Source organism: Solanum dulcamara, chromosome 10 (assembly GCF_947179165.1).
Source record: "Solanum dulcamara chromosome 10, daSolDulc1.2, whole genome shotgun sequence".
Lineage (NCBI taxonomy): Eukaryota > Viridiplantae > Streptophyta > Magnoliopsida > Solanales > Solanaceae > Solanum > Solanum dulcamara.
The window spans coordinates 70,518,762-70,534,402 of NC_077246.1; the positions used below are offsets into that span (position 1 = coordinate 70,518,762).

The 15,641-nt window shown below is 35.7% G+C and overlaps 1 protein-coding gene across 1 annotated transcript; it reads left to right on the forward strand.

Annotated features, from left to right (window-relative positions):
• The first annotated feature begins 217 nt into the window (after nt 1–217).
• LOC129870673 (protein SOSEKI 5-like) lies at nt 218–1,674 on the forward strand. Its single transcript, XM_055945510.1, has 3 exons — nt 218–756; nt 850–919; nt 1,011–1,674. The coding sequence occupies exons 1-3, from the start codon at nt 516–518 to the stop codon at nt 1,576–1,578; spliced, it is 879 nt and encodes a 292-aa protein (XP_055801485.1). The 5' UTR covers nt 218–515; the 3' UTR covers nt 1,579–1,674.
• The last annotated feature ends 13,967 nt before the right edge of the window (nt 1,675–15,641 follow it).

Below are 15,641 nucleotides of genomic sequence, written 5' to 3' on the forward strand. Positions count from 1 at the left end.
ACATCAAAATAATGTGATACTCAAAACACAATAAACAACATATGGCAAAAACTATAAAGATGTACCTAAATTGTCCCAAGGTAAAACAACACTCTACACCTACTAACCTTCTATGCTAATGCCCAACCTCCACTTTTTTCTATCTAGAGTTATATTCTGGGTAATATAAAATTGTCCATGTATCATTTGTTTTAAACTATGGAGTATTAGTTATTGAGTTCTGAACTCCATGCCAAATCCCATCAAATCCAACTCCCCTGATTTACGCCACTTCTACTCTTTAGATTTGATCACTCTCTCACGGACTCGAATTTAATTTTTTTTAAAAACCGCCAACCCTCAATCTTTGTATATATATATACACATTACTTGTTCCCGCTAAACTACAAACAAAAACTTCCCCTGGAACACAACTTACAACTTTTTCATATACTACTAAAGAGCAATTTAGAGAAAATCTCATCCCAACAAAAAGTAAAAATCCTTGTAGTTCCGGAGAATCCAATAAGTGATCAATGGCAGTAACAACGAGTTCGAATGCCAGAACAAGCACTGAGGTTTTGATCCCGAAGAAATGGAATCACAAGGAGACTTCTTCTTCTCCTGAGAGAAATATCATTTGGATTGAACCAAAGCTTAATAAAGCTTTAAAAAGTGTTCCTGTTATCTATTATATCTCCAGAAATGGACAACTTGAGCATCCGCATTTCATCCAAGTTCCTTTCTCTTCCTCTGATAACGGACTGTATCTCCGAGGTAATAACACCAAATCCACTATGATTCGTATAATTTTCAAATACAGAGTATTTTTTTTGTTGCTGATTTGTGATTTTTTGGTTTTATTGTCAGATGTGATAAATCGGTTGAATTTTCTGAGAGGAAAAGGCATGGGTTATTTGTTCTCTTGGTCCTGCAAGCGGTAAATTTCTATTTTCTGATGAAATATACGAAGGATTTTTAACTTTTTGGATGCAATTTGTGTTTTAAGTGTTGATGATTTCGATCTACAGGAGTTATAAAAATGGATATGTATGGCATGATTTATCGGAGAATGATTTGATTCATCCAACGAACGGTCAGGATTACGTTCTGAAAGGATCGGAGCTTCTAGAAACTTCAATCAGTTCTCGATTTTGTGAAATTTCGTTACCTGAATCGCAGAAATCTTCCGATGAAAATCGCGATTCTTCTTCTTCATCGACTACGACAAGGAGGAGGAATCAGTCGTGGAGTTCATTTGAGAATCCTCAACAAGAGTACAGGTTAATGTACAAGTGTGAATCAGGCCGAGAAATCGCCGGAAAATTCATGTCGACAGCAGCGGCGGCAGATGCCGCGACTCAGACGGAGGAGAAACGGAAGGAGAAGAAGATTGCGGAGCTGAGCAGAGAAGATTTGTCTCCGCCGCCACCATCGATGTCTAGCTCCGACGGAATAGACGGTGGGGATGGATCGAAAGGGGTTAGTGTTGGAGATCAAACGTCTGAGAATGAGTTTAGCAGTGGTAGAATGAGTGCTTCTCGAGTTGTGATGCAGCTTATCACTTGTGGATCGTCCACTTCAGCTGTTCGAAGTTAGAAATTTTATTAAGGAGGTTAAAAATATAAATACACTAAGATATTGAAGGTGATTTAATAAAAAGTAATTTTTATTATGTATACATTGTAAATTTTCTTCATTCCCCCTCAGCCTTACCTGACTTCACTCTTGCTTTTTGTTCACCAATCGATACAACAGTTATCCTTGTGAACCCTGCAAGGGCCTATGAGCAAGAAACGGTAAATAAGATTGATCCAGTTCGGATTGTTGGGCTGAGTAAAATATTGAAAAGTTTTATTTGGAATTTAGGTTCATTTGACAACTGGTTAAAAAGGACTTACGAGTTACAAAGATCAGTTTTTATGCATATTTTATTATTTCATCTTCTTTTTTGAGTCTAAATTTTTCATCTACATTCTTATCTCTATTCTTAGTTACTTGTTAATTCGGTATCTTTCATTTTAAATCAAGAGTTAATGTGTTGTTATTATAATTTGGCTATTAGTGATTATATAATGTTTGAGTATTTGTGTTGAGAATTCGAGTTTGTTATAGTTACATTGTAGTGTTTTTCAACCAAGCAATTGAGTCATGCATATGTTGCAAATGCGAACCTTTGTGAGCCATACGTTAGATAATCAATAGTTGTTGTTAGAGGTCGATTAGACATGGATTATGGCCAAGTTGGACGTATAACAAAAGATTAGAAGAAAGGAATTGTGAAGAAGGAATCAAACTGCTCAAAGCTTTCTTCTTTGAATAGAAAAATATGGCTGCTGAATTACAAGAAAAAAACAGAGCGTAACTTTTTCTTTCTCTGTAAAAAAAATAGATACCTGTTGCTAATATAACTCCTAAGTTATAGTGTTTTATTCCACTAAACAAATTCCTTAACTTACTCCTAAATCTCAGGCCACTTTCTAAGGTGAACAAACCTCACCTGAATAGTTAATTTTGACCTGGTAAATGCAGTAAAATAAACAACAGTAATAAGTTGCACTAATTTGTCATAGCAGCGTACTGCTACTCAAAGTCACTACGGAGGATCCAATATAGTTTTTGCAAAAAAAAATGTCCAAAAGTCAATTCACCAAAAAATTTATTGGCTAACACACACTAAAAATAAAGACAATCGCCTAATTTCTATTGAATGACCTCTAAATGTGTAACAACCCCTAAAACGTTGTATGTCGGTATTTCAATTCTCGATAAAAATGATACAGCCTATGTATTTTGGGCATAACTTTTCATAGAATAATCCAAATTAGGTGATTCAAATTTCTGAGTAACCACAACATCATTACCTACAACTTTTATGAAGAATATATCTTAAGATTCGGAGTTTAAGTAGATCAAATAAATTAATCTTTGCAAGACATAGTGCTGTGACGAAATGGAATATTTGTAGAATAAAATTCATATCTCGATGTAGCATGCTCTAAATTGGATGATTCTTGAACTAAATGAAACTAGACTTCTATATCTACAATTCTTATGAAGACACCAAATTCTAATAAGGAATTTATCTTGTTCAAACGCAACTTCGAAAACAGATATTCCGTTAAAAGAGATTTCATCTCACCTACCATAGAAAGATCTAGAACCATTTGACATCATCCATGACATCAAAATCCTCCATTGAATTTTCAAGATCATCCTTTGTAATTAATTTTATTTATTGTTAAGTCCCTGCTCCACATCTATAAATACCCACCTTATTTTCTCATTTTATTCATCAAACTTTCTTAAGCAACTCTTCTCTCTATATACTTCATTACTCATTCTCAAATATAGATTTAGTTTTAGTAGTATAAAAATACTACTCCGGTGATTCTTATACTCCGGGTAGTACACAAAATGCTCCGGCGAGAAGAAAAGACTAGGGGTCCAAGAGTGTTCCAATTCGGAGTAAAGTTTCGGATTTAAGGTATGTAAGACTTTCATAGCATTGGATTGTGTTCGTCCATGCGCCCAATATTTAAATTCATTATAATTGAGTTATAGTTGAGTTTTATCCAAATCTTGAATTCTAAATAAATTAATTCTTCTTCTATTGAGTTAGATATATTTATGCATTGATATTATTATTATTATTATTATTATTATTATTATTATTATTATTATTATTATTATTATTATTATTATTATTATTATTATCTTTCATATTATTGAAATTATTGTTAATGGCTACTTTCCCATGAATCCTAATTGATTTGATGTTAATAAATATTTTTACACATATTTTGAGTAAAGATATTGACTTTTTAATATTTTCATTGATAAAAAGAGTGATATGAATTAATACTATATATGTATTTTATTGAGTTTTGAAAGAGCAAAAGAGTTGAGTTTAAATGAATTTGAGTAAATGATGTTTTGAGAAAGATGTTTTGATGAGATGTAAATGATGTTTTTGAAATATAATGATTGATGAAGAGGTAATAAGATGAGTTTCATGATTTAAATTAAAGTCCAATGAGACTAGATGATGAGATTAATATGAGCACATATTTTTGGATTAGTATTGAACATCGAGTTGGGTAAGAGTTTAATTGACTCAAACCCAGAACTACGTAGCCAGCGTAGGATGGAGGCTATGCCTCTTAAGTCCCAAAAAGAGGACTTTGATGAGTGGATCCAAGATAGTGATGTCATTTGCTCTGGTAAGGTATTGTATGGATGTGGCAACGACATCGCTTCGTTGTATCATCGCTAGCTCATAAGTGATGGTTGTCGGTTAGAAAAACTCCCAACTGAGTAAGCATTTCTTATTATTATTTTAAATTTGCATTACATATTAATGTTGAGATGATGTTGAGTTCTGAGCTGAGTTTTCCTGAGAGGAATTTCTTGATATATGTCCTTACCTTCCTGTCATTTTACATACTCGTACATTCCTCGTACTGACGTCATTCGACCTGCATCGTTTTATGATGCAGATACAGGTGTTAGAGATCCTCAATAGGCGCATCGTTGAAGATCATTATTTTTCAGCTATTTGGTGAGTCCTTCTTGTATTCAGAGGAACTCTCTATCCTTTTATTATTTTTGAGTATTATATTTCTTTTAAAGTAGCCATGAACATGTCATTGGCACCATCTAAGAGTATTAGAGGCTTCATAGACAGAGTTTGATGATGTAATCGGAGTAGTTCTCCTTAGAAACTATTTCTTCTAAGAATTATCTATTTTTCCTTTGATATTGACAAGCCCACATTAGTATTCTTAAGTCTTCCGCTGATGAACAAATGAGTAATGAGACCAAGTGGTTCTCTCGGAAGCCAGAGATGGTTTCTGAGTGTCGGCCACGCCTAGGGTACCCTCTCGGGGCGTGACAAACTTGGTATCATAGCACATAGTTTAAAAGTCCTAGGGTGTCTATGAAGCCGTGTCTAGTAGAGTCTTACTTATAGGTGTGTAGTGCACCGTACTTATAATCAAGAAGGTATAGGACATTAGAAATTGTTTCACTTCTTTCATAATCTGAGTTCATGCAATAGAGTTTAACTCTATAAAAAAAACTTTCTTTCTAATTCGTGCGTTTACACGTTTTAGACATGCCTCCTAAACGTTCAACCAGTCAGAGAAATGCTGCCAGCACTGAGGTTCCACAGTCAGAGATGCCTCCACAGAGAACTAGGGGCCGACCTGCAAGGTCTACTGAGGTACCCCAAATACCTACTGTTCAGACCACTCCTACTTCAGAGAAAGATTTTTGAGGAGCGATTGCTATGCCCACCCAGTTGGTGGCTGCTCGAAATAGTAGCCAGAGTTCAATAACTCCTAGCTTTAGTTATCAAGAGCCGTCTGCTGCCACGAGGATTAGAGATTTTCTGAGAATGAATCTGCCGGTCTTCATAGGTTCCAGGGTTGATGAAGACCCCCAACTAGTTATCTAAATGTCCTTTACCTTGATAAAGTGTTGAACGGATGTGGCAACAACGTCGCTTCGTTGTATCAGTACTATCTCATAAGTGATGGTGGTCGGTTAGAGAATCTTAATAATGAAGTAAAAGTACTTTATTTTTATTATTTGAGTTGCATTTATTATTACATATCTTTTAAGCACTATTTCATTACATTGTATGCTTTATTGAGTTGAGTTATTTTCAAAATTGAGTTTCTTAAGTTGAGTATCTTGATGTTATTTTCCTTTTTGCCATTTTCATACTTGTACATTCCATGTATTAACATCATTCAACCTGTATCATTTCATGATGGAAATACAGGTGTTAAAGATCATCAACAGGCGCACCGTTGAGGATCTATCTTTCATAACATTGGTGAGACCTTTTTACATTCAGAAGAGCTCCTTCATTTCCAGTTTTATGTCACTTTATTTCTTTCATTGAGGTAGCCGTGAGATTGTCTCGGCACATTCTTAAGAGTTAGTAGAGGCTTCATAGACTGAGTAATGTGGAGTCTACCTTGAGTCCTTTAGAATCTGTTTATAAAACTATGACGTTTAATATTTAAGTTATGATATTTGACTTATATTTTAAATGAGTATTTTAAAAGTTTGATGATAATGTAAGTGATTGGCCACTTGATGTTCGGAGTGTGACAGGAGGGTCCCATATAAGTTTCACAAAAAATTGACAGAAAGTCAGTTCACCAAAATAGTCATGGGCTAACATACACGAAAAATGAGAAAATCATTTAATTTCACTTGTACGGTCCTTAAATGCTATGATTATATCGTGGATCGTGCCGATGTTACACGTAATGATCCCCCTGATACTTAAGAAGGGTTCCATATAAGTGTTGAAATTTTTTGACTATAAGCGAGTTCACCAAAATATTCATAGGCTAACACATACGAAAAATGAGAAAATCACCTAATTTTGTTGACCCCTAAATGCTATGAACATACTGTGGATCAAGCCGAGTCTACACCAAAAAATTATTCGAAATCCAGTTCACACACGAAAAATTAAAAAATCTCCTAATTCTATTTGTGTGACTCCTAAATGCTACGAATGCATCGCGGATCATATCGTGGCTACATGTACTGATTCCTCGATTACTTACAGATGGTCCCATATAAGTTTTTTAAAAAATTAATAAAAAGACAGTTCACCAAAATATTAATAGGCTTACACACACGAAAAATAAAAAATCACCTAATTCTATTTGTGCGGCCCCTAAATGTCATGAATGCATTGTGGATAGTGCATCGGATACCGAACAGATCCCTCGTAATTATGGAGGGTCCTACATAGGTTTCGAAAATAAATTGATCGAAAGTCAATTCACCAAAATATGCATGAGCTAAGTGCTTATTTGACTTAACTTATCTAAAACAGCTACCCAACTTATTTTATTTGGCTTATAAGCTGCTTTAGGTAACTAAGCCAAACAGGCCCATTTATTTTTTTTGGCTTCTTTTAATCACAAAATGATATTAAGTTTGCTAAACACTCAAAAAAGGTGAAAATAAGTTATTTTCAGCAACTTATAAGCCAATCCAAACGGGCCCTAATTTCGCTTGTGCGTTCCTAAATACCATGAATGCGTCGTGGATCGTAATGAGACTAAACGTACTGATTCTCCAGGTACTTACGGAGGATCCTATACATGTTTTGAAAAAATATTGATAAGAAACTAGTTCACAAAAATATTCGTGGGCTAATACACACAAAAATTGACAAAATCATCTAATTTCGCTTCTACGGCCCCAAATTGCCATTAATGCACAGTGGATCGTGCTGAGGCTATATATACCGAATCTATGGGTACTTACGGAGGGTCCCATATAGATTTCAAAAAAAATTGAATGAAAGTCAGTTCACCAAAATATTTATGGGTTAATACAGACGAAAAATGAGAAATGACCTAATTTCGCTTCTGCGGTCCCTAAATAATTTGAATGCGACGTGGATCGTGCCAAAGGTACACATACTGATCTAATGAGTAGTTACTTAGGGTTCCATATAGGTTTCAAAAAAAATTGATCGAAAGCTAGTTCACCAAAATATTTATGGGCTAACATATGAAAAATGAGAGAATTGCCTAATTCTATTTTTGCGGCCCATGAATGCCATGAATCGTCGTGTATTATGCTTAGACTACATTTACTAATCCCCCAACACTTACGGAGGGTTCTATTTAGGTTAATTTGTTTTTAATCAGAAGACAGTTCACCAAAATATTAATGGGCTAGCACACATGAAAATTGAAAAAAATTCCCTAATTCTGTTTGTACCGCCCTAAAGTACCATGAATGCGTCGTCAGTTGTTACAAGACTACACGTACTGATCCCCCGGATACTTACAGAGGGTTCTATACACGTGTCAGAAAAAAAATTAAACGAAAGCCAGTTCACTAAAGTATTCATAGGCTAACACACACGAAAAATGATAATATCGCCTAATTCCGCTTGTGTGGCCACTGAATGCCCTTAATGCACTGTGGATCGTGCCGAGACTACACGTACTAATCCCTCGAGTACTTACGTAGGGTCTCTTATATGTTTCAATTTTTTTATAGGAAGCCAGTTCACCGAAATATTTATGGTCCAACACACACGAAAAATTAGAAAATCTCTTAATTCCGCTTGTGTGGCCCTAAATGTCATGAATACTTCGTTCATCGCGCAGAGGCTACACGTACTGATACCTCGGGTACTGACAAAGGGATTCATATAGGTTTCAGAAAAAAATTGACAAAAAATCAGTTTACTAAAATATTCATGGCTAACACACACAAAAAATGAGAAAATCGCTTAATTTCGCATGTGTGGCCCCTGAATGCCATGAATATATCGTTTATCATGTCGAGGCTACATATACTGATCCCCCAGGTACTTATGGAGGGTTCCATATAGGGTATCAAAGTTGAACGAAAGTTAGTTTACTAAAATATTAATGGGCTAACATACACAAAAATGAAAAAATCGCCTAATTCTACTTGTGTGACCCCTAAATGTTATGAATGAATCGTGGATCATGCAGAGGCTACACATACTTATTACCTGAGTACTTATGGAGGATTCCATAATGGTTTTAGTAAAAAAATAAATCGAAACACAATTCATCAAAATATGCATGTGCTAACATACACGAAAAATGAGAAAAATTTCCTAATTTCGCTTTTGCCACCCATAAATGCCATGTATGCATCGTTGATTATGACGAGGCTGCATGTATTGATCTCTCAGGTACTTACAGAGGATCCAATGTATGTTTCAAAAAAAATTAATCGTAAGCCAGTTCACCAAAATATACATGGGCTAACACACAAAAAATAAGAAAATCACATAATTCCGTTTGTGCGGCCCCTAATTGCCATTCATGCGCCGTGAATCATGTTGAGACTACACTTAATGATACCCCCAAAATTTATGGAGGGTCCCATTTAGGTTATAAAAAAGAATTATTCGAAAGTCAGTTCACTAAAATATTAATGGGCTAACACACACGAAAATTGATAAAATTATCTAATTCTGTTTGTACGGCCCTTAAATCCCATGAATGCTCCGTGGATCGTTCTAAGGCTACACGTACTGATCTCTCGAGTACTTACGGAGGGTTCCACATAGGTTTCAGAAAAAAAATTAAATGAAAGCCATTTCACCAAAGTATTTATTGGCATTTACACACGAAAAATGAAAATATCACCTAATCCTGCTTGTGCGACACCTGAATTCCATGAATACGTTGTGGATCTTGCCTAGGATATACGTACTGATTTCTGGGTACTTACAAATGGTTCTATATAGGAAATCAATTTTTTTTTGATTGAAAAGCAGTTTACTAAAATATTCATTGGCTAACATATAAAAATAAGAAAATTGCCCAATTCCTCTTGTACAACCCCTAAATATTATGAATGCATCGTGAATCGTGCTGATACTACACGTACTGATCTCCGGATACTTAGAAGGTTCCCATATAGGTTTCAAGAAAAACTTGACCAAACATGAGTTCAACAAAATATTAATGGGCTAACACACACGAAAAATGAGAAAATCACCTAATTCCGCTTGTAAAACCCTTTAAATGTTATGAATGCTCCATGGATTGTGCCGATGTTATACGTACTGATCCCCAAGGTACTTACGGAGGGTTCCATATAGGTTTCAAGAAAAACTTGACCGAACATGATTTCAATAAAATATTCATGGGCTAATACACATAAAAAATGACAAATTCACCTAATTCCGCTTTTGTGACCCTAAATACTATGAATGTGCCGTGGATCATGTCGCTGCTACATATACTTATACCTCAGCTACTTATGGAGGTCCCATATAGGTTAGAATTTTTTTTATCGAAAGCCGTTTTATCAAAATATTCATTGCTAACACACACGAAAAATGAGAAAATCGCCTAATTGCGTTTGTGCGGCTTTTAAATGCTATGAATACGTCGTGAATTATGCCAAAGCTACAAGTATTGATTCCTAGGGTATTACATAGGGTCCCATATAGGTTTCATAAAAAAATTACACAAAGCTAGTTCGCCAAAATATTAATGGGCTAACATACACGAAAAATGAGAAAATCGCTTAATTCAGCTTGTGCAGCCTCTAAATGCTATGAATGCTTTGTGAATCGTGATAAGGCAACATGTATTGATTCCCTGGTGTTAATGGAGGGTCCCATATAGGTTTCTAAAAAAATAGACTGGAAGCCAGTTCACCAATACATTCATGGGCTAACACATATAAAACATGAGAAAATAGTCTAATTCCGCTTGTGCTGCTGCTGAATACTATAAATGCCCCGTGAACTATATCGAGGCTACACATACTTATCACCTGAGTACTTATGGAGGGTCCCATGTAGGTTTCAGTAAAAAATTTACCGAAAGTCAGTTCACCAAAATATGCATGTGCTAACACTCATGAAAAATGAGAAAATTGCCCAATTTCGCTTTTGCGGCCCATAAATGTACTGAATGCGATGTGATCTTGCTGAGGCTATGGGTATTGATCCCTCGGGTAATTACGGAGGATCCCATATAAGTTTCAGAAAAAAATCAATCAAAAATCAGTCCAGCAAAATATTTGTGGGCTAAATCACACTAAAAATAAGAAAATCGCTTAATCCGCATATGCGGTCCCTTAATGTCATCAATGCGCCGTGGATCATTCTTAGGCTATAAGTAACAATATCCTGTACACTTATGGAGGGTTACATATAGAATTTAGAAAAAAATTGACCAAAAGTCAGTTCACCAAAATATTAATGGATTACATACACGAAAAATGAGAAATTTGTCAAATTCAGCTTGCACGGCCATTAAATGCTATGAATGCTCTGTGGATGTGATAATGCTACACGTACTGATCCCTTGGGTGTTAAAGGAGGGTCACATGTAGATTTCTCAAAAAAATTTGACCAAAAGCTACTTCACCAAAATATTCTTAGACTAATACACACGAAACATGAAAAAATCACTTAATTTTGCTTGTACGACCACTAAATGCTATAACTGCGTTATGGATCATGCCGAAGCTACACATACTTATTTACTGATTATTTACGGTGGGTCCCATATAGGTTTCAATTTTTTTTTTGACCAGAAGCAAGTTCACCAAAATATGCATGTGCGAACACACAAGAAAAAAGAAAAAATTGCCTAATTCATCTTTTGCGACCCATAAATTCCATGAATGCGATGTTGATCATGCCGAGACTACACGTACTGATCCCTTGAATACTTACGAAGGATTCCATATAGGTTTCAAAAAAAAATTGATCAAAAATTATTTCACCAAAATATTCAGGGGCAAACATACACGAAATTTAAGAAAATCATCTGATTCTGCTTGTGCAGCACCTAATTTCCATGAATAAGCCATGGATCATGCTTATTCTACACTCACTATTCCCCCAGAGGGTCCCATTTAGGTTTCAAAAAAACAACTAACCGAAAGTCAATTCAAGAAAATATTAATGGGCTAACACACATGAAAATTGAGAAAATTGCCTAATTTTGTTTGTACGGATTTTAAATGCAAAGAATACACCGTGGATCATTCCAAGGATACATGTACTGATCCCCGGATACTTACGGAGGGTCTCATATATGTTTCTGAAAAAAATTGAATGGGAGCTAGTTCACCAAAGTATTCATGATTAATACACACAAAAAATGAGAATATCGCCTAATTCTGCTTGTGCAACCCCTGAATACCATGAATGCATCGTGAATCGTGTAGAGGCTATACTTACAGACCCATTGGGTACTTACAGAGGGTTCCATATAGGGTATTATAAAAAATTTGATCAAAAAGCAATTTACTAAAATATTCATGGGCCAATACATACAAAAATGAGAAAAAATCGCCTAATTCAGCTTGTCGGACCCTAAATATCATGAATGTGTAGTGAATCATGACGAGGATACATGTACTAATACCCCAGGTACTTACAGAGGATCCTATATAGATTTTGAAGAAAAATTGATCGAAAGATAGTTCATCAAAATATTCATGGACTATTATACACACAAAAATGAGAAAATCGTCTTATTCTGCTTCCTCGGCCCCTAAATGCAATGAATGCATCATGGATCATACCAAATCTACTCGTACTGATTACCCGGGTACTTATAAAGGGTTAAATATAGGCTTTGGAAAAAATTGACTAGAAGCAAATTCACCAAAATATTCATAGGCTAACACATATAAAAAATGAGAAAATCACATAATTTTGCTTGTGTGGTCCCTAAATGCAATTAATGCACCGTGGATCGTGCTGAGACTACACGTATTTATCCCATGAGTACTTATAGAGGATCCCATATAGTTTTTCGGGAAAAAATTAATTAGAAGTTAATTCATCAAAATATTCATGGGCTAATACATGCAAAAAATAAGAAAATTATCTAATTCCGCTTGTGCGATCCCTAAATTCCATGAATGCACCCTTGATCATTTCAAAGCTACACGCACCGATCCCTTGGGTAATTACGGAGGCTCCTATATAGATTTCAAAAAATATTGACCAAAAACCAGTTCACCTTTATAACCATGGGGTAAAACAAACAAAAAATGAGAAAAATTGCTAAATTCTGCTTGTGCGGACCCTATATACCATGAATGAACTGTGGATCATACCAAAAATACATGTACTGATCCCCTGAATACTTACGGAGGGTCCCATATAGGTTTCAAAAAAATTGAAGAAAAGGCAAATCAAAAAAAGATTTATCGGCTAATACATAAGAAAAATTAGAAAATCGCCTAATGCCACTTGAGGGCCCACAAATTTCTATGAATGCATCGTGGATTGTGTCGACACTTACTAATCCCCCAGGTACTTACGGAGGATCTAATATCGGTTTTGAAAAAAAATGACTGGAAGGTTGCTCACCAAAATATGCATGGGCTAATACGCACGAAAAATGATAAAATCGCCTAATTTTACTTGTGTTGCCCTTAAATGCTACGAATGCGCCGTGGATCATGTTGAGGCTACACTTACTGATTTTATGGATACTTACAAAGAGTCCCATATTGTTTTTGCAAAAAAATGGATCGAAAGATAATTTACCAAAATATTCATGCGCTAACACACACGAAAAATGAAAAAATCACCTAATTTTGCATGTGTGTTCCCTAAACGATATTAATGCGCTATGGATCATGCCAAAACTATATGTACTGATCCCCCGAGTACTTATGAGGGGTCTCATATAGGTTTAGAAAAAAATTGAATGGAAGCCTTTTCACCATAATATTCATTGGCTAATACGTATGAAAAATAAGAAAATCGCCTAATTTTACTTGTGCGATCCCTAAATTCTATGAATGCATCGTGGATCGTATCTAAACTGAACACACAAATCCCTTGGATACTTACGGAGGGTCCTATATAGGTTTAGGAAAACATTTGACCAAAAGTCAGTTCATCAAAATATTCATATGGTAACTCACTTGAAAAATTATAAAATTCCCTAATTTTGCCTGTGCGGCCCTAAATGCCATGAGTGCACCGTGGATTATGTTGAGACTACATATACTGATCCCCCGGGTATTTACAGAAGGTCCCATATAGATTTCGAAAATATTTGACCAAAAGTCAGTTCACCAAAATATTTATGAGTTAACACACGAAAAATGAGAAAATTGCCTAATTTTGCTTGTATGGCCCCCAATTTGGTATGAATGCACCGTGAATCGTGCCGAGGATATACTTACTAATCCCCCCATTACATACGGAGGTTTCTATATAGGTTTCAAAAAAAAATTAACTGTAAACTAGTACACCAAAATATTCATGGGCGTTACATACAAAAAATGAGATAATCGCTTAATTTCGCTTGTGCGACCAATAAATACCATGAATGTGTCATGGATCCTATCGAGGCTGCATGTATTAATCCCCCATTACTTACGGAGGGTCCTATATAGGTTTAAGAAAAAAAATGACTGAAAGCCAATTTACCAAAATATTGATAGGCTAACACACATGAAAAACGAGAAAATTGCCTAATGCCTCATGAGCGGCCCCTAAATGTTATAAATGCTCCGTGGATCATGTTGAGGCTACAGTACTAATAATACGGGTACTTATGGAGGGTCCTATATAGGTTTTGGGAGAAAAGTATTTGGAAACTAATTCACCAAAATATTCATGGGCTAAACACATAAAATATGATAAAATTGCCTAATTCCGCTTGTGCGGCCGCTAAATGCTATAATGCATTGTGGATCATGCCAAGGCAACACGTACTTATCTCCCTATTACTTACGGAGGGACCCATATAGGTTTTAGAAAAAAATTGATCAAAAGTCATTTCACCAAAATTAGCCAGGGCTAACACACTAAAAATGACAAATCATCTAATTTTGCTTGTGCGGCTCATAATTGTCATGAATGCATCATGGATCGTACCGAGGTTACACAATCTAATCCCACGGGGACTTAGGAGGATCCCATATAGGTTTAAAAAAATTGATCGGAATTCAGTTCAACAAAAATTTAATGGGCTAACACATATAAAAAATGAGAAATTCAACTAATTCCGATCATGCAGTTTTCGAAGTGTGAGTTTTGACTTGCGTCTGTATCATTCCTAGGCCATATTATATCTGGTGATGGAATTCGAGTTGATACTTAAAAGATTGAGGCAGTTAAGAACTAGCCCAGACCCACCTCTCCAACCAACATAAAGAGTTTCTTAGGTTTGGCTGGCTACTACAGGAGTTTTGGTGAGGGATTTTCATCCATATCCTCACCATTGACTAAGCTGACTCAGAAAAAGGCTAAGTTTCAATGGTCTGATTCTTGTGAGAAAAGATTTTAAGAGTTGAAATCTAGATTGACTACTACTCCAGTATTGTCCCTACCCAAGGGAACGGATAGTTTTGTAATCTATTATGATGCTTCCAGAGTTGTGTTGGGATGTGTGTTAATGTAGAAAGGTAAGGTCATTGTCTATGCCTCCAGACAGCTTAAGACCCATGAGAGAAACTACCCCACTCATGAACTTGAGTTGGCAGCTTCGGTATTTGCTCTTAAGATCTGTCATCAATATCTTTATGGTGTACATATATATGTATTTAAGGACCACAAAAGCTTGCAGTATGTATTCAGTCAGAAAGAGTTGAATTTGAGGCAGAGTAGACGGTTAGAGTTGCTCAAGAATTATGACATGAGCATTCTCTACCACCGAGGTAAAGAAAACGTAGTTGCCGATACTTTTAGCAGGTTATCTGTGGGGAGGACGGCCCATGTAGAAGAGAAAAAGAAAGAGTTGGCAAAGGAAGTGCATAGACTTGCGCATTTTGGAGCTGAATCATCTCTAGTTGCAGAGGTGAAAGAAAAGCAAGATCAGGACCCCATTCTCCTTCAACTAAAAGATGAGGTTCACAAGCAGAAGGTAATATGTTGAGATATCAATGGAGATTATGTGTTCCAAGTGTTGATGGCATTCGAGAGAGAATCATGGCAGAAGCCCATAATTTCAGGTATTCCATCCATTCAGGTTCGACAAAGATGTACCACGACTTAAGAGAAGTATACTGGTAGAGTGGAATGATAAGAGATATAGTAGAATTTGTGTCCAAGTTCCCAAAGTACCAACAATTTAAAGTTGAACACCAAAAACCTTGTGGAATGGCTCAAAATATAAAGATTCCGGATTGGA

Coding starts and splice junctions, on each gene's coding strand:
- LOC129870673 (XM_055945510.1), top strand. CDS start 516: ATGGCAGTAACAACGAGTTCGAATGCCAGAACAAGCACTGAGGTTTTG. Junction 757..849: donor TAACGGACTGTATCTCCGAG/GTAATAACACCA, acceptor TTTTATTGTCAG/ATGTGATAAATCGGTTGAAT. Junction 920..1,010: donor TTCTCTTGGTCCTGCAAGCG/GTAAATTTCTAT, acceptor TTCGATCTACAG/GAGTTATAAAAATGGATATG.